Source organism: Mustela nivalis (assembly GCF_964662115.1).
Source record: "Mustela nivalis genome assembly, chromosome: 18".
Lineage (NCBI taxonomy): Eukaryota > Metazoa > Chordata > Mammalia > Carnivora > Mustelidae > Mustela > Mustela nivalis.
The window spans coordinates 26,978,668-26,997,112 of record NC_139037.1 but is presented as its reverse complement, the minus strand read 5'-3'; the positions used below and the strand labels follow the sequence as shown (position 1 = coordinate 26,997,112).

At 46.9% G+C, this 18,445-nt stretch overlaps 1 protein-coding gene across 5 annotated transcripts in view; it reads left to right on the top strand.

Annotated features, from left to right (window-relative positions):
- MT4 (metallothionein 4) overlaps window positions 1-18,445 on the top strand; it is a 34,667-nt gene that overhangs the window by 9,439 nt on the left and 6,783 nt on the right. Inside the window, exons 3-8 of one of the 5 annotated variants that reach the window (XM_082712519.1) lie at window positions 829-936; window positions 1,524-1,547; window positions 4,078-4,168; window positions 6,901-7,072; window positions 8,474-8,512; window positions 16,827-16,950. In XM_082712519.1, the coding sequence (XP_082568645.1) occupies window positions 7,000-7,072; window positions 8,474-8,512; window positions 16,827-16,950 (236 nt within the window). In that variant the 5' untranslated portion in view covers window positions 829-936; window positions 1,524-1,547; window positions 4,078-4,168; window positions 6,901-6,999. Of the gene's footprint in view, window positions 1-823; window positions 937-1,523; window positions 1,548-2,632; window positions 3,762-4,077; window positions 4,169-6,900; window positions 7,073-8,409; window positions 8,513-16,826; window positions 16,951-18,445 lie in introns of those variants that run through there. The other 4 variants (XM_082712518.1, XM_082712517.1, XM_082712520.1 and 1 more) reach the window with 4 other exon arrangements.

Below are 18,445 nucleotides of genomic sequence, written 5' to 3'. Positions count from 1 at the left end.
TCTGTTCCAGTTTCCAAGGAGTGTGCTCTTTATAGTCCCCTGGAGCCATACCTGGGTGTGGGCAGCATCAGACGCTGGCTGAAGCTTGACTCAGCTTTAGTAATTACCCATTTGGGTAGGAAGCCAATGGCTGGGGCACCTGTTCTGGAAGGCTGAGTTTTTCTATCTTGGTATAAATTCTTCTAGCTGAAAGTACTGCGCAGCTTTGCAGATCTAAGCCCTGTATCTTCAGGGGGCAGAGCAGGCTAAAGAAGTTCCAAATCCCGTGTCTGTGACCATGGCGTTTCCCAGTAGGAAAGGGGAGAGATCACCAGCTTCAGCTTCTGACCATGAAGCCCGTTTGAACAATTCCTGTGACTGGGATGCCTACAATTCACAAGATTCTCAGAAATCTCTTATTTTATTTTATATTATTTACATAAATCTGTTTATTGAATATATATATGATATACATATATAAATCATATATAGAGACCTACGTAAATAATCTCTTACTCACGATACTGTGCTGAGCCATATCAGTCTCTCTTGACTTCATGACTCGTCCTGTGTTGGCTCTTTGGGTATTTAAAGATGTATCCTCATCCCTCCATGGCTTCTTTTTGCTGAACACCCCCAGATGGACCCTTCAAGTCTTTCTTGGAGTGTATGGGCACACCTTACCATGACTTCTTGCTCGAGAAGACAGCAGATGGGATATCTTTTAAATGCCCCCTCCCGCCCAGCCCCCACACACAAGTCCTTCCCCTCACCTGCCGAATTCTCCAGAAGCACCACCTGGAAAAAAAGATCAGGGCAATTTTTTTTTTTTTTTCTTTTTAAGAATAGACAGAAGTGAACTGGCTAAGATGCTAAGGCTTGACGGGTCCCTGCAAGACACAGAGGCACGTTCTCAACCAGGATGTGAGAAACTGATCCAAGGGACCATTTACAGAGGTATGGGCAGGACTAGAGAAACCCACACAGGGTCGGTCAGGAGGCAGCAGGGGAAGCTGTGACCACTTGGCATCAGCTGAATTGTGTCCCTCCTTCGTAGCTTTTGTTTCCTCCATAGATGGTAGCCCACTAGACACACAGTTTTATATTTTGCTTCTTACCTTTAACAATATGCTTTGCAGAGCAGCCTCATTTTTCCTTTAAGGCCCCAGAGCGGTACTCCTGTACAAAGCCTTTCACACAGAAAGTGTCAGACTAACATTTGAAATCAATATTTGCATTTTAATAAGGTAGAATACCTGAACTCCAAAGAATGAACTGGGAACGGTAGCATTTCAGAAAACCTGCCAATTGTGTGCATTCGTGAGGACGGGGTGGGGGATACAGTCTTTTCAGTTCAGCCTAACAAACACGAATGGAGGCCATGTTAGGAGAAAGGGCCTTTGCTGGATGCTGGTCTAACAATAGCCAACAGCTATAAAGCTCTTACCATGTGGCTGCTACTGTTCTATGTACATTAACTTATTTAATCTTTGCAACAAGCTTTTGATGTTGGCACTATTATTAATTATATTCCCCTTTTACAGGTCAGGACTTCCAGGCATGAAGAGGTAAGTAGCTCGCCTAAAGATCCCATAGCTAATGACTAATGAACGACAGGACTGGGGCTGCACCCACAGAGTGGGGCTCTAGGGCCCTTCGTCCTTGTACAGTGGTAGTAAGACCTCTCAGGCATGCACACATTTACTGATTTTCACAACGGACCCCAGGTTTCCTACCAGGAGAAGTGTAAGGATGTCTTACACACAAGCCCCATGCTCAATGACTTAACAGCTACAACAGGGGCACAATTCACCCTAAAACCATGGCAGAGAACAGATGGATCAGGGTTAAAAGAGGATCATATGAATGTTCTGGAGGTTAGAAGAAAGTTGACGAGGAATGCCCTATAGGGGACGTGCTTCTGAGCATGAAGGGGACCAACATTTATGGAACAGTTGCCCCACACCAGCTGCTTCATATGATGAGTCCTCCTGACAACCCTATTATCACCGCCATTTCTCCAGCCAAAAAACTGAGGCTCCCAGAGATGGCATTAAAGCAGGGAAGCTGAAATCTTCTCCCAGGATCAGCTATCACTCAGAGGAGGGGGGCCTCTCCACAGTGAGGTCCCAGCAAGGTGTTCCTAAGGCAAGTGACATCAGCCCGTCCTGGTTGGGCTTGTGTGGGATCTTTAGTCATCTTAATGTGAATCGTGGCCAATTAACAAGCCAAAAGCACTTTGAAGATGATATTGTGCATATAAAGGGCCTGTTCCCACAGTTGCAGGCAGTGAGGCAGGACAGGACGGTTTAGGGTGAGGATTGTGGTGGTGACAGTGTCTCAGCAGGGCAGGAATTCCTGGGGCAGAGGAGCGCTGAGCCAGAGGAGGTTGAGCTCATCCATCAGGCTGGGCTCCAGGAGAAACCTGGCTGTTTCCAGAAGGATCAAAGAAGCCTTCTAAGGGCGCCTGGGTGGCTCAGTCAGTTAAGCATCTGTCTTCGGCTCAGGTCATGATCTCAGGGTTCGGGAATAGAGCCCCGCATCAGACTCCCTGTTCAGTGGGGAGTTTTCTTCTCCTCTCTTTTTTTTTTTTTTTAAAGATTTTATTTATTTATTTGACAGACGGAGATCACAGAGAAGTAGGCAGAGAGAGAGAGGAGGAAGCAGGCTCCTCACTGAGCAGAGCCTGACGTGGGGCTCGATCCCAGGACCCTGGAATCATGACCCGAGCTGAAGGCAAAGGCTTTAACCCACTGAGCCACCCAGGCGCCCTTTCTTCTCCTCTCTTATGTGCACTGTGCACTTGCTCTCTTTCAAATAAATAAATAAAATTAAAAAAAAAAAAAGGAGCCTCTCAAACGATCCTGGGAAACTGTAGGCCTCTGGCCATCCTCCTATGTGAGTGGGGACCCCTCCACATGCTGCTCATTGAGATGGTCACCACAGACTGGCCTCACTGGCTCTCATCAGATGTGTATATAAAATATCAGCAGAAAAAGAGATGCAAAACCAGGCAAGAGCTGTTGTCTCAGTAAAGGAGAACTGCAGGGCTGGCTTGCAGGAGGGAGACAGACTTTTCGCTAATTCCCCTTTTGTTCCCTTTGAATTTTGAAGCATCTGACTGTCTTATCTCTTCAAAAACAAATAAAACAAATCTTAAAACAAAAATTGTCACAGCATATCGATAACTAGGGAGGGACAGAGGCTACAAAGTAGCTAGTTGAATGTAACTTCTGTGTTTTAAAAAAATGCGTGTGTGACACCAACAATGGGACACAGTGACATCACTAACATGCTGATCGGATGCACTGAGGACCCAGGATCACATCCTTGGGGTTACTGCCCGAACCACCAAGCCTGAATCTACATCGTCAGGCATCAGGCAAACTCTGAGGGGCGTTCTGCAAAATGACCGGTTGGTACTCCTCCAACATGTCAAGGTCATAAAAGGAAAAGAGAGGCAAAGGACCTGTTTTAGATGAAAGGAAGATAAAAACCCGTGGTGGCTAAATGTGATTGTGTGGATCTGGAGCGGATCCTGGAGCAGAAGGAAAAATTGCAATCAAGGACATGAAGACAATTGATGCAGACTAGATAATAGGACTGTATCAACGTGAAACTTCCTGACTCTGTTGATTATATTACGACTGTGTAAATTAATATCCTTGTGTCCCGGAAATACGTAATGAAGTTTTTAGCAGTAAAGGGGCAACCTACTCTCAAGTTATTAATATTCTATATAGAGAGAGATAAATGTGACTGCGCGCACATCTGAGTAAAAGGTATGTGTGAGTTCCTTGTGTTATTCTTGTCAATTTTCTTTAACTTTGAAATTAATTCAAAAACAATAGAAAGATGTAAGCCAAATCTTATTAGCGTGGTGGGATTGCCACTGAACCCTTTTTTCTTTTTGCCTATCTCTGCTTTCCTTGTTTCTTTCCTCCCTCCCTTTTTCTTTCTCTTTCCTCCCTCCCTCCATCCTTCCCTTTTTCCCCCCTCTTCCTCCCTCCTTTTCTTCTTTCCTTCCTTCCTTTCCTTTTGAAAAAGTAATATGGTAAAAGTAATTCACCCTTGTTCTTTGTGTTTTTTTTTTAATAGTAATCTCTACACCTGACGTGGGACTTGAACTCACAACCCTAAGATCAAGACATGCATGTTCCACCAACTGAGCCAGCCAGGCACCCCTAAGGTAAAACTAATTCAAATGCTATAGACAAGACTCCAGTGTAAGTCTGCCTCCCGGCTGAGCAGACCCTTAGCTACCCAGCACCCCCTCAGAGGTAACCACAACCATTAGGTGTTTCCTGCGTCTCCTTGCAGATGTATCCTGTCCACATACAAATGTGCATGGCTCAGTGGCCTCTTCCACTGAGACACAAATGGTGTCATCCTGTACCGTGCTGTGCTCACCATTCTGCACCTTGCTTTTCCTCAGTTAACACTGTATATCTTCATGATCCTTCTGTATGGGGACAATAGGGGGTGACCTCATAATTTTAAGGGCTGCCTAGAATTCCATTGCTCTGATGTGTCACAATTCCTTGAACCAATCTCCATTGTCACACAGTTAGTCCTTTTCTAATCTTTTATAAGCAAAATTACAATGAATTGCTCCCACTTCTTTGGCCACAATGTGCAAATAGATTATCTAGGATAATTTCCCACAAGTGGAGGTGCTCCGTGGAAGACCACAAGCCTTCCCCATTGTGGATGCTGCTGCGGGGGGCCCGTCGGCTGCGCACGCCTAGCTCCTCACTGCCTCTGCACGCACACACTTCACATTTTCGGATCTCTGCCAATCAGATTTTTAAAAAATGATATCTGGTTGAGGTTTTAATTTGCATTGCTATTATTATAAGCATAGATGAATATCTTATCACTTGCTCTAAAAGCTATTTGTATTATTCTTCATCTCTCCCTGCATGTATATGAATGGTCTAAATCTTCTACCACAGACTTAGCCTTCCTACAGAGAAACCCACGGCATTAATCCCAGGCTGAGCCCTCTTTGGACCCCTCTGGGAACTGAAAAGAATAGGATCTGTATCTCCTGGTGCATCTGGACCAGAGCCATCCTAATGACTCCAGTTTCGGGTTTACTAGCTGTAAACCAAAGGCGATAATTTACCATAGGAGTTGGGAACGTGACTCAGCCCAGGCCCAGGCGAGCGCTCCCGCCCCTTCTCAGCTGCCAGCTGCCAGTGCCCAACCCAGGGCAGGCCTGTCCTGGGACTTTGCAGCACACCTCCTGCCCATCCTTGAAGAACAGAACTTCTTAGTCCCTCTGGATTTCTGTTTTCTCCCCAAGTCTTTAAAAAGCTGTGGTGGGAACAGAATGCTTCATTCAGAGGAAGCCCTGAAAGGCCCTGTTGTGCTGCATCCGGTCCAGGAACCAGTTCAGTGTTCTCTGAAGAAGAAAAGATTTGGACAAAAGCTGGCATCCTGAGAACCCGGGAGGTCAGGCCCTTGTTAATGAGCCACTGGCGTCCCTGCATCATTAGTATGCCTACACCAGAGCTGCCGCTCCTCCAAGCGGCCCCTGGAATCACCTCCATGCAGAGGTTGATGTTGAGATGGGATTTTTTGTTTTTCTCCGTCCAACACTTGCAGGGAGATCTCTACATATAGGGGCTTTTTCTACCTCGGGACTTGGCTGAGGTGGCTCGTGGCCGAGCTGTCCGTCATTATCTTGATCCTACCCTTCTTGTAGGCAGAGCCCAGAGTGGGTTCAGATCCCCACTCTGCCCCTTCCTGGCTGGATGACCTTAGCAGATGACCTCTTGGGGCTAGTGTTCTCCTTGCAAATATGGATTTATAATAGTACCCACTGTGCGGGTAATGTACTGGTGTCTTAGGACACGGAAAATGTGCAGAAAGGGGATTTGGAGATCACAGAAGAACGGAATTAGAAGGGATTCATTTGCCAGGCCTTTCCTTTGACAAGATCAACCCAAGAAAATAACCACTGAGCTCTTAAAAAAAAAAAGGCAACCAAATCCTAACATTTCATTTTGGGTTGAAATTCAGAAACTTCTTATTACCCTATTACCTTCAGGGTAAACAGTTAAAAACAAATAAAATCAATCAATTAGTCCTTGCCCTCGCTCTGAGGCTCCCTTCCACCCCAGCCCTTGGCCCCCCTCCCCCAGGAGAGGGCTCCTATCCGCTTGAATCTACCACTCAGCCTGGGGCTCTGTTGGGGCAAGCACAGGTCATCCTGAGATGGGCCACTTTGGCATGAAGATTATTTTGAGCTGAAAGCCATGGAGACCCTGCCGGCTCAAGAGAAACTTTGCCCCTCCTCCAGTTACCTAGAAGAATCTGAATTGGGGGTCTTTTATAGCATAAGGGTTATTACCAGAGCTAAATTTTATCTGAGTGACCCATCTGTATGGTAGGGCAGCCATCTAATTACTGAACATCTGCTTTTCTTCTTCTGGCCCCTGAAGTGCATTCCTTTGTTCTGAAGTCCCAGGCCCCTACCCACTTCTCCCTCCATTCGCGATGACACACATGCTTCATTTGTCTGCCCCTCTTCAGAATTTCCACGTGTGTGGAATAGAAATTTGATTTTCTAGTAATCTGTCTCAGCTCAACTTGATTCTTCGTCTAGCCAGAAGGACATTTGAGGGCACAGGAATTCCTGCTCCCCCGACCCCTCCCACAGCTCCGAGGCCCCTGCCAGGGGGCCTCTCTCAGGTGTGTGAACACTTAGAGCTCCCTTACATTCCTCCTGCTGCCTCTGATCGTGGAAGTTCCTTCGACCTAGACTATCTGCCCCCATTCTCCTCTGGCTATGGCTAACTCCTGCTCAACGACAGATTTCAGCTGAAGCATTCATTTCTGAGGATGGAAGGAGGGCAGGGAGGGGCCTGAACCCCCAGATGGGTTATTTACTCCTATGACCCTTTCTCTCCAAAGGTTCTGTCTTGTCACACACGCTGCACGTGTGGTTTCTGAGTCCCTGCAGCCATGAGGCTGCATGCCTAAAGCCAGCACTGTGACTCACTGCGACTGGCAATGGGAAGGGCTGACAGCGTGAGTGCGCAAGGAAGAAAAGAGGAACAGAAGGGAGAGAAGGAGAGGACAACAGGTTGGTGGGGAGACGTGAATGTACAGAGGAGCTTTCTGGAATCCCACCGCAGAGAGCAGCCACCCCTTCATTTCCCTTCTGGGTAAAGCCCCCAAGAGATGGGGAGAGATTGGGACAGATACAGTGGTGGCTCTTGAAGAAACAAGCCCTTTGAAATCCCCTTCTGAACTTTGCTGGGTACTTAGAAGCTTCAAAGTGTTTACAAACCCTAATTACCCCCACACGCTGGGGCCCCAGGCAGCCACCAAACTTGGCCTCAGTATGTCTGTTTTCAAGTTAGGAAACTGAGCCCCACAGTTAAGTTCTTGCCTGGGGCCCAAAGAGGAAATGACCCCAAAAGGCGGCTCATGTTCTCAGGAAACTACCCAATAGAGCAAGAGCTGGAAGCTGAGAGTACTTTGGGCCTCAGTTTACCTATATGAATGAGGGGACACTCCCTGCTCTAAAATTCTTAAATTCTCTACTGTGTATTTACTCAGTCCAGGGGTTACAACAAGGCAGCACCCAGGCCACATTTGGCCTTCAAACGTGTGATGATCTCAGCGTGTGTGTGTTTTTTTTTGTTTTGTGTGTATGTGTGTGTGTGTGTGTGTGTGTGTTTAATAGAAGAGCTTGTAGAGAAATGGAAATTTGAGGATTCTCTCGAAAGATCTAAAGGCATGGCAACAGTGGACCCACAGAAGCCAGCGCCACAGGTATGAGGCTAGCTGGAGCTAAATGGTGACTCTTTCCTTTATTTACATGGGACACGTGTGTGCTAGCTTGTCACAGACCCCAGTGCTCCCTCTTGTCTCTGACCTGGTTTCCTTCACTCATTCACGAAACCTGCTGAACCCTCTCGGCATCTGAATCAAAGCTCTTGAAATATCTCTTCCCTCTTAGTTACTATCTCTAGCTACATTGGCCTTTTCTGGGTTTCTGGTAAAAGTCAAACTCTTCTCAGCCACAGGACCCTTGCATATGCTGTTCTGTCTACCTGGGACACCCTTCCCCCACAACTCTCAGTGGAAGGATCACCTGCTCTGTCTGAATTGGGTTTCCCTTAATATATCTAGAGTAATCTCGCATGCCACATCCCACCTTATAATTATTCATAGGTGTGCTTACTTGCTAGTCTTCTGTCTCCCCTATTAAAATACAAACTCTTGGAGGGCAAGAACTTGCATGGTTTTAGTGGTTGCTCTGTCTGCAACATGCAGCCTAGAACCTGGTGCCCCTTGGGAACTTGGTAAATATTTGTGGCAAGAATGTGTAAATGAATGCATGAGTGGGACCCTGTCAGGCCTATGGGATGTCTATTCAGTGACAAGTGGCCAGTCATCACTGTCTTCCTGCAGGGTTGATAAGAGGATGCCATTTTCCCAGCTTTCTTGTGGCATTTACTCACGCCCATGTTTGCAGGCACATGTGCTCCTTTTTCCAGAAGCCCTGGGATAAAAGGTGAGTGAGAACGTTTCAGGATGTTTGCATTCAAACCCGGATATGTGTGTCAGGCAGGGACAGATGACTAAAGCCATCAAAGAGATAGCAAGAGGGCGCCTGGGTGGCTCAGTGGGTTAAGCCACTGCCTTCGGCTCAGGTCATGATCTCAGGGTCCTGGGATCTCTGCTCAGCGGGGAGCCTGCTTCCTCCTCTCTCTCTCTCTGCCTGCGTCTCTGCCTACTTGTGATCTCTCTCTGTCAAATAAATAAATAAAATCTTAAAAAAAAAAGAGAGATAGCAAGATAACAGAGTACAAAACGAGGTTTCTTCCACATGTAGAAAAAGAGGCTTGACTTGAATTAAATCTATAAAGTCCCAGAATGGATGCAGAGAAGGAAGGATGATGGACACCCAACCTCAATAATGAGGAAAAGGGGAGACTCCCTTGAAGTTTAAAAGAGTTTAAGGCAAAGAAAATCCACCTCCCTCAACCTACTTTATGCAAAGGACCTTCTGATGTCTTCTACCCCAAGACTTAGGATGAGCCAAGAATAAAAACAGGTTTAAGAAAGCTTCATGGGCAGGCACCTGGGTGGCTCAATGGGTTAAGCCTCTGCCTTTGGCTCGGGTCATGATCCCAGTGTCCAGGAATCGAGCCCCACATCAGGCTCTCTGCTCAGCAGGGAGCCTGCTTCCCTTCCTCTCTCTCTGCCTGCCTCTCGGCCTACTTGTGATCTCTTTCTGTCAAATAAATAAATAAAATTTAAAAAAATAATAAAAGAAAGCTTCATGGACACCTGGGGGGCTCCGTCATTTAAGCGTCTGACTTCAGCTCAGGTCATGATCTCAGGGTCCTGGGATCGAGCCCCGCGTCGGGCTTGGCACTCAGCAGGGAGTTTGTTTTTCCCTCTGCCTCTCCACCAACTTGTGTTTGCTCTCTCTCTCCCAAATAAATACATAAAATCTTAAACACAGACACACACACACACACACACACACATACACACGAACTAAACAAACAAAAGAATCCACAGAACTCTAATAACCCTCCCATAAAAAGAATAGGCTATTACCAAAGGTAATGAGCTCCCTCTCACTGGAGGAATACAAGTGAGACCCTAGAAGCCATTTTTATGACTTATGTACATGGGATTCCAACGTCAGGTACTGCTGAGGTTTTTCACTTGGTGGTTGTGAGTAGGAGAGTACTCAGACCCTCTGACATTGTATGCAAAATTTTTTCTGGGTGGCCATCTTTTTTTTTCATTATGCAAAGTGTTGGTAAGTTTCTTTAGCTTTCACAAGGGTTTATGATTCAAAAAAGATTAAAAGTCATTGAGGGAAACTGATGGCACCATTTTCCCAAACGGGCTGCACATTAGAATCAGCTGAAGTGTTAAAAAAATAGGAGACCCTCTCAAACTCCCACTCTAAGCCCTCTGCATCAGAATTCCCCTAAAATTGTGTTTTGTTTTGTTTTGTTTAAAGATTTTATTTATTTATTTGACAGAGAGAGACCACAAGTAGGCAGACAGGCAGGCAGAGAGAGAGAGGAGGAAGCAGGCTCCCTGCTGAGCAGAGAGCCCGATGCGGGACTCGACCCCAGGACCCTGAGATCATGACCTGAGCCGAAGGCAGCGGTGTAACCCACTGAGCCACCCAGGCGCCCCTAAAATTGTGTTTTTGAAGGCTTTCATTGGGTGACTCTGATGACCTCAACCAAGCAGTGGTCTGAAGTCTCTAAAAAGTGTTAACCAAAGGCCTCGGTGAATTTTAAGCAACTTTGCATCCCCAAAGCTTTAAAATTCCAAGACGGAGGTCACAAAACAGGGCCCCATGGGCTGCTTTGGCTCCTGAGTTTGTTTTTTCAAGAGGAGAGTGAATATTTAAAAACAATAAACAACTTTGGCCAGTGGTTAAAAATTGGGATCATTCATATACACACACACACACAATTCAGATTTCCAACATCATCTACAAAATGCAATACATTTCTCCTATAAATCCCCTAGAAAAGAGCTGACAAAATTAAACCCTAATTCCCAAATCTCAATATTAGACTAAAGCTTACTGTGTTTGCCACAGGCCCCACCATGCCCTGCTACATACAATCAACTTACTTTGCTCGTAAGAGTTAACTGCCTAGTCCCTGCAGGCACTTTAGTTGGAGACCCCTACTTGAAACTTCCCCAGAAATTTACCAGCTTGAGGGATTGTTGACTCCAAGGTGTTTCCCAAAAATGAGACAGAGGCTGTCTGTTCCTGGCCGAGTTGGGAACCGAGGGGCCATTAGGTCTGTACTTTCCCCAGCCCCCTGCCTCCCACCCTGCTGACATCTAGGAGTTGTCCTTTAACTCTGTCCAACACTGGGCCAAGGACTTCAAAGCCACACAAGATCCAAATTGAGTTGACACTAATCCTCTTTGGCCTCAGCCTGTTTTCCTGTGCCAGGCAGAAATTTCCCGCCTCTGCTCGCTTCCTATTAAAATTAACAAGCGTTGCAGGCAGGCATCAAAGGCAGGGTTGTGTCTTTAATATTCCAGGCAGGCCCAGGCTGTGATCACAGCCCCTCCCCCTCTTCCTCTCTTCCAACTGAATTGGGGAAAATGGTTCGGCTGGGAGTGCCAGAATCAGAACATTGGCCATCCTTGTCTGTTTGATACTGGCACCAAGGAAAATTCCAGGGCAGGCAGAACATCTTCACAGCAATTTTCTTCAAAGTGCCCTGCAAAAACTGGCCAATTACTTGTAAGAGGCAGCCTTAGAAGGGTGTGTTATTATTCCTATTTTACTAGTAGGGACATGGAGGTCAAATGGCCTGCCCCAGGCCAGAGAGAGACTGAGAGCGAGAGAGAGTGAGATGGATGGAATCAAAGCAATGGCAGCCTCATTGTCCATCTGAGGCTCACACAGACCTGTATCTGGTCCAGGAATTGTAGCACACCCAGGCTTTCATGCCCAGCCCGGTTTCCGTGACCATCCCTCCCGTTCTCATGCTGGGCTTCCCAGACCTGAGCTGTAGGAAGACAGAAGGTCAGGAACCCCACAGGGGGCAAGCAGCTCTGTCATCAACCCCTCTACAACACAGAAAATGACTGTGGTGGCTAATTATTCTCCTATACAACCCCCAATCTCTTGTCTTTTGTTTTTTTTCTCCCCCCCACTCCATAACATTAATTGGGAATGATCTGATTATCTTCAGAGAACTACGTATTTATCTTGGAGTGATTCACAAATTGAATAACTAGTACACTATGGTCCTGACTTATCAGCGGAACCCGGACAGGTGGGAAGGGGCTGGGTGGTTGCAGGTTTGGTCCTTCCCAACCTGAGATACCTGTTCAGACAGAAGTCCACAGACACCACCACCCCCACCAAGATCGTGGAACCAGAGGAAGCGCTGGAGGTCTAGCGAGAGGTCGGCCACTGTTGGCAGAGCTCACTGCAGGGGCTGTAGGTCCTGAGCTGCTGTATGCCCACCCGCATATTTGGAGGGAAAGCACAGCCAAAAAGGGCCTGCAGACAATGAACAATTAGTGAAGTTTCTCGAAAAAGTGGTTTTGATCCCAATGCTTTAAATGCGAACTGCTTTTCTGGGACTTCGGCTGAGGGGATCGCCCCTCCAGAAATCTTAGCGTCAGGCATCTTCCCAACAGCTGTCTCTTTAGCAGTCCCCAGAACAGAGTAGGGAGGGGCCTGAGCAGAGACCTAGATGTGGCCACCTCTTGGTGTTTTGGGGAAACTGAGGCCCCCGGCAGAGAAGTTAACTTGTGAGTGAGTGACACCAGGGAGTGAATTTAGAGGACTCAGTTGCCCTGAGTCCCAGGCCAGTGGCCTTGCCTTAGAAGAGAGAAGAAGACACAAGAGAAAAAGTGAGATGTGTGAAGGTAGAGGAGAATGAGAGAGGGCATGAAGGGGAAGGAATGCAGAGTGAGTAAGAGAAGACGGGGAGGGGAGAGGTGGCTTCAGGACAGACTCTCTGCTTTATTGCATCACCCGGGCACATGGTTCTGTGATGCCTGCCCATGGTCTTTCCCCTGGGCATCTTGGCTCCCCAATTATACCATAAAACCTTCTTTGTACCCCTGGGTGAGGCATGGGGCACTATGTGGGGCCCTAAGTGGTTGCTTCATCTGAACAGGTGGTTCTGGGAATGGGCACACTTGATAGTCTGTATAGGAGGTTTCTGAAGCCCGGGGAGGTTTGTTTCCTGGATGTAGCACCTCACCCAGCTGATCTGCACCTGGGGGTGAGGTTGGGGGTGGTTGATAGGCGGGCACTCCCCCACTCAGAGCCTCAGGCTCCCTATCTGTAGACAGGTTTGGGATTGAAAGGGTGTTTAGACCACAGTATTGCCCTTAACAGCCCTGGTGTTCTAGAATTATGCTAATTCCAGTTCTTCTGTCTTCTGCTTCTCTCTTTCTTCAGGCATTCCTGAGAGGCCTTACAGGGCAAATCCAGAACACCTTACTATAAATACTTTTCAACTGGAAGAAAGGGTTTCTAAACAAAGGATAAACTGCAGAAGCATAAAATGAATTTTGCCTGCTTGACCATTCCCCCAGGGGCTGAGTGACTGCTTGCAGAGAACTTGAAGGCTGAGGATATGCTCTGGGTGGCCCCTCCACTCCCCACCCAACCCTGAGTGGCCTTCCTAGGGACATACCTGGGTGTTCATCTTCTTCGTCCCCAAGGTCACTTTGAGCCTTCTGAATGGGGAAATCATTAAAAAACCAGTAATGTGGGGATGCCTGGGTGGCTCAGTCATTAAGCATCTGCCTTTGGCTCAGGGCATGATCCCAAATTCCTGGAATCAAGTCCCATATCGGGCTCCTTGCTCAGCAGGGAGTCTGCTTCTCCCTCTGCCTGTCACTCCCCCTGCTTGTGGTCTCTCTCTCTCCCTGACAAAAAAATTAAAAATCTTAAAACGAGCCAGTAACATGGGAAGACAGAGGCAGGCCATATGGCCAAGAAAGTGATATAAACTGGTCCCAAAGTCGGATTGGTTAGTGTGCTGCCCCACTAAGCTCTCACAGAATGCAGTGTGTCAGCAAGAATCCTGGACCACAGAGAGGGGCTCCAAATAGCCGAAAATCTTATGATAGTATGCTCAGCCTCAGTAGCAATTAGGAAAGTGTAAATCAGTAACCAAGGAAATGACATTTTATATCTGTCAGGCTGATGAAAATTAAGTCCGAAAATACCAAGTGTTAACAAGGACATGGACAAGGACACTCAGGGAGGACATTGGTCACAGGAGTGTAAACTTTTGGTGAGCAATTTGGGAATATTTAGGAAAGTAACATAAGCACATGACCTTCTATCCAGCAAATCTGCTTCCAGCTTTACCCCCAGAGAAACTGTAGCACATGTCACAGAAGAAATCACATGTGTGTGGCAATCCATTGCAGCAACATTCATAATAATGGAAAAGGGGAAACACTGAAATGGTCATCAGCAGGGAAAAGGATTGAACTGTGAAGCAGTCTTATAAATAGAATACTATGGGGTCGCCTGGGTGGCTCAGTGGGTTAAGCCTCTGCCTTTGGCTCAGGTCATGATCTGAGGGTCCTGGGATCGAGCCTTGCATTGAGCTCTCTGCTCAGTGGGGAACCTGCCTCCCCCTTTCTCTCTGCCTGCCTCTGCCTACTTGTTCTCTTTATCTGTCAAAATCTTTTTAAAAATACAAATAAATAAATAAATAGAATGCTATGAAGCAGTTAAAATCATAAATTTCAAAATACTGGACAAAAAAAAAAAAAGCAACCAAAAAAAAGGTTGTAAAAGGCTCCATGAGGAATGATGCCATTTTATGTGAGGTTTACAAACTTGTAAAACAAGACCATGTAATTTTTATAGGTACATATATGTGTAGTAAAAGTAGAAAAACATGCGTGGGCATGGTAAACCCTTCAAGAAATTAGTTCCTGGGTTTGGTGGTGGGATAAGAACAAGATATGGGAAGTTTACGTGGGAGGTTTCCACTCTTTCTGATTTGTTCTTTAAGTCGTTGAAATGAATAGGACTTAATGTTAATATTTGCTAACTGGAAGCTTCCGTATCCGATTTTCAATTCTTATCTGTTTTTCAGATCATCCAGAATATAAATAATAATTGCATAAAATGAGAGAAAACGAGGAAGGGCATTGGGCTAGAGTTCCCATTCAGATTCCAGATCTACAAGCATCCATCATTTCCTTGGGCAAGTCAAGTAGCCTTGAAGGCAAGGCCTGTGTGGTGGTGTTCCCACTGGTTCTAGTGGCAACACTGTCCCCACCCCAGATCCAGTTATTATGTGAGAGGAGATGGATGAGATGAACAAGGCAAAATGGAGTTTAAAAAGAGCAGCTGCCCCATTTTTTAAAAAGATTTTATGTATTTATTTGAGAAAAAAACAGCATAAACGGATTAAGAGAGGCAGACAAGCAGACTCCCCACTGTGTGAGAGCATGACACAGGGCTCTATCCCAGAACCCTGGGATGGTGAACTGAGCCAAAGGCAGATGCTTAACTGACTGAGCCACCCAGGTGCCCCTGCCCCATTTAAATACAGGAGAAGAGGGATGAGAACATTCCGTCTGCACCAGCCCCTGCAGTACGCCTCCATGAACCCCCAAGGCTGTGAACATGCACCGGGTAAAAACTCCCACATTTCACGAGGAGCTCAGAGCTTACCTAAACTGGGAGAAATGAAGGGCTTGAGACCAGAGTAAGACAAGTGAGGCACCCAGGGCACAGAATCTAAGGAGCTCCTCACTCTCAGGGTCCTTCAAGCACCATCCCACACGTGTGTGCCCTACATCCAGCTCACCTTCTCTTTTTCCGATAGCTATTGACGTACTTCTTGCCCCTGCTGGCAAGCAGGCTTCTGATGACCAGGCCCTGTGTCTGACTCACTTACCCCATCCAGAGGGCTAACCTGAGACCTAGTGCACAGTGGGCTCTGAATGTGTGCTGAATGATTGATGGGACGGAGGGAGGGAGGGGAAGGACAAAGGAAGGATGGATGGACAGACGTGAGCCTCTTGCCCCATCTCCAATGCCCTAATCTGGGTTGCCAGCCAACCCGGGCCAGCCACTTTGCTGCTGGGGGCAATGAGTATGGGTAATTGTTGGCTTTGGCCTTACTCATCCTTCCTTTAGGGCCGTGTGCAAAGCGGAGGGTTTCACTTGCCCAGTGGGTACTGAATTACAGCCCTGTAGCTGGAGTCCTATGTAATTAAGCAACAGCCACAAACTCCAGAGAGTCTGTGAAGTCTGCTGAGCACACAGGTGATTGGGCATCGAGCAAGGTGGCGCTTAATTAGACTTGGCCTGATTTTTACAATCCACAGAACTGAGATCCAAGTCCTCAGAGGCTGGACATGCACTGGTTAAGGGGTTCTTTACCTGGGCTCCATAAATGGAAGTGGGGGCCTGGAAAACAGAGTTCTGTGTGTGTGTGTTTGTGTGTGTGTGTGTGTGTGTGTGTGTGTGTGTATTTTGATTGGAGGGAAGAGGCTTGCTTGGAGCTATCCTGAGACAGAACTGCCCCAGAATCCCTGGCATGTGCAGCTTTCTCTGTCTGTCTCTCTTACACACACACATACCCACTATCACCTTAGCTGTTGGGACAAATGTCTAGAAAAATATATTTAAAGGAAATGTGTGAAAATAAAAAAGGAAATGTGAAGAACCTTAGAGTTCATCAAAATCTACAGAACCTCTTCCTAATGATAAGATTTTCCCAATTTGGATCACAGAGGAGGAGGCATCTCGTTAGCCCAGCAGGGGAGGAGTAATAATGCATGGGGAAGGAGGGTGCTGCACCTGCTCCTCTCAACCAGCCTCCTACCCCAAAGCCCAGCCCATCAGGGCTTGGGGCTCTGTCACCCATCTGTGCCATGCTTTTTTCCAGGCTGGGCCATGGAACGGATTTGTGACAAAGATATTTGCCCTTAACGTTCTTCACGGTTTCCAACCACTTCTTTGACTTTTCTATGCTCGCATCTCCCGTCCTGCTCCTTCCACTTATTATCATCTCCCTTCTAAAGATGACAGACTGATGTTTGGAAAGGTCACGTGCCTTGCCAAAGCACTGAGGGCAAATTCCAGGTATATCTGACTCCATATCAAGCCGTCTATGAACACAGCACACCACTGCAAACACAAAATCTTAATAATAGCTACCATTCCTTGAGCACTTGTATGTTAAATGTCTGCTCCATGAGGAGACCCAGTGACCCCCATTTTATAATTGGGTTCGCAGAGATAAGGGAGATAGAAGAGTCAGAATGCTAACCATGTGCAAAGGACCGCTGCCTATAATATTTGCTGTGCTCTCTCTTGCTAGAGTGTGAAAGGCTGCTGAGAAGCCCACGATCAAGTATGAGGACAACCAGACCATGGCTCACCATCTGGAGGATAATGGCCTATGAAGCTGGGAGGCAGGGACATGCAAACTACACCTCTGTGAGGTACCATTACACTTCTTCACACTTACCAGATGGGTGAACATTTAGAAGTCTGAATACAGGAAGCACTGGAGGAGGAAGTGGGGAAATGGGAACTCTCAGAAATTGCTTGAGGGAAATTAGTATAAATTAGTATAAGATCTTGGGAGAGTGATTGCCCCACCACCACCTAGCCATCCCTCCAGGGATGAGTGAGTTTTGCATACTGGTGTACATGACATGAATGGGGACCTTCCCTACAGGATTTCTGTAATGAAGAAAACATGCTACAAGGGTCTAGGGAAGGGAAGATGGGCCAGTTAGGAAACGAGCTGAATCTTCCCCGGGGGATGATGATGGCCCAAACCTGGTGGCAGGGGTGGAGGTAGACAAAACCGAGGGGGGAGCTGGTTGGAGGTGAGGCGGGGAGCAGCAGCTCAGTTGGGGACGGGGTTTGAGATGCTGTTTGACATCCACATGCAGATGTTGGGTAACAGCTGGAAATATGGCTCTGGAGTTCAAAAGAGAGGCCAGGGATAGAGATATAAACTGGGAGTCACCAGCACACAGACAGTGTTTAAAGCCGTAAGCCTGTTAATTTTTTTTTTCTTATAAATAAAAGAACTGAAGCAAATATGACCATGTTGACATCTGTTAATTCTGGGTGGTAGATATGATGGTGGTTATAATACCCTTCTTTGTACTTTTTAGTAGGTTTGAACTCTTTAATAATAAAGTTAATTAATAAATAGTTTATAAGGCCACAAGGCTCCAAACAGCTGACCAGTTCTGTGAGAAGTGCCTCGGACCTAAAGCATGGGTACTAGTAACGAATTGAGGAATCAAGTTCAGGTCCTCTGCTGCCAGAAACCTAAATGCAATGACCAGAGGTTGACCCTGTTTCTCCATTTGAACAACAAAAGCTGGCCCACAGTTTCTCAGGGTTCTTTCGGGGATAACCATCCAGGATTCAAGCTGGTGCCCCACAGGGTCCCTGATGGCCCTGATGGTATCTACCCACCTCTCGTGCCTAGTCCTGCAGATAAGGCCAGAAATACCCCATAAGGGGGCTTTGTAGGTAGAGCTCATAGAAATAGAGCCCAGAAATACCCCATAGGGGGCTCTGCCTCCAAACAGATGAAAACTGTACCAAGGGGAGTCAGAAATGACAGGATCCCACAGTCCCCAGCCCTCGAGAACACAAAAGGAATTAGGCTGAGCTTAAAGGCAGGGACCTTCAGTGACAGAGTAGAGACTTTTAGTGACGATATTTGAAAAGTGGGTTTTTTTAGGATTGATTTTATTTATTTATTTATTTATTTATTTATTTATCTATCTGGGAGAGAGCGCAGGGGTGAGGAAGGACAAAGAGAGAGAAGGAGACAGCCCTCAGGCCGATTCCCCACTGAGCGTGAGGCCCAGTGTGGGGCTCGATCTCACAGCCCCGAGACCATGACCTGAGCTACAACTAGGAGTCAGATGCTTAACTGACTGAGCCACCCAGGCGGCCCACCATATT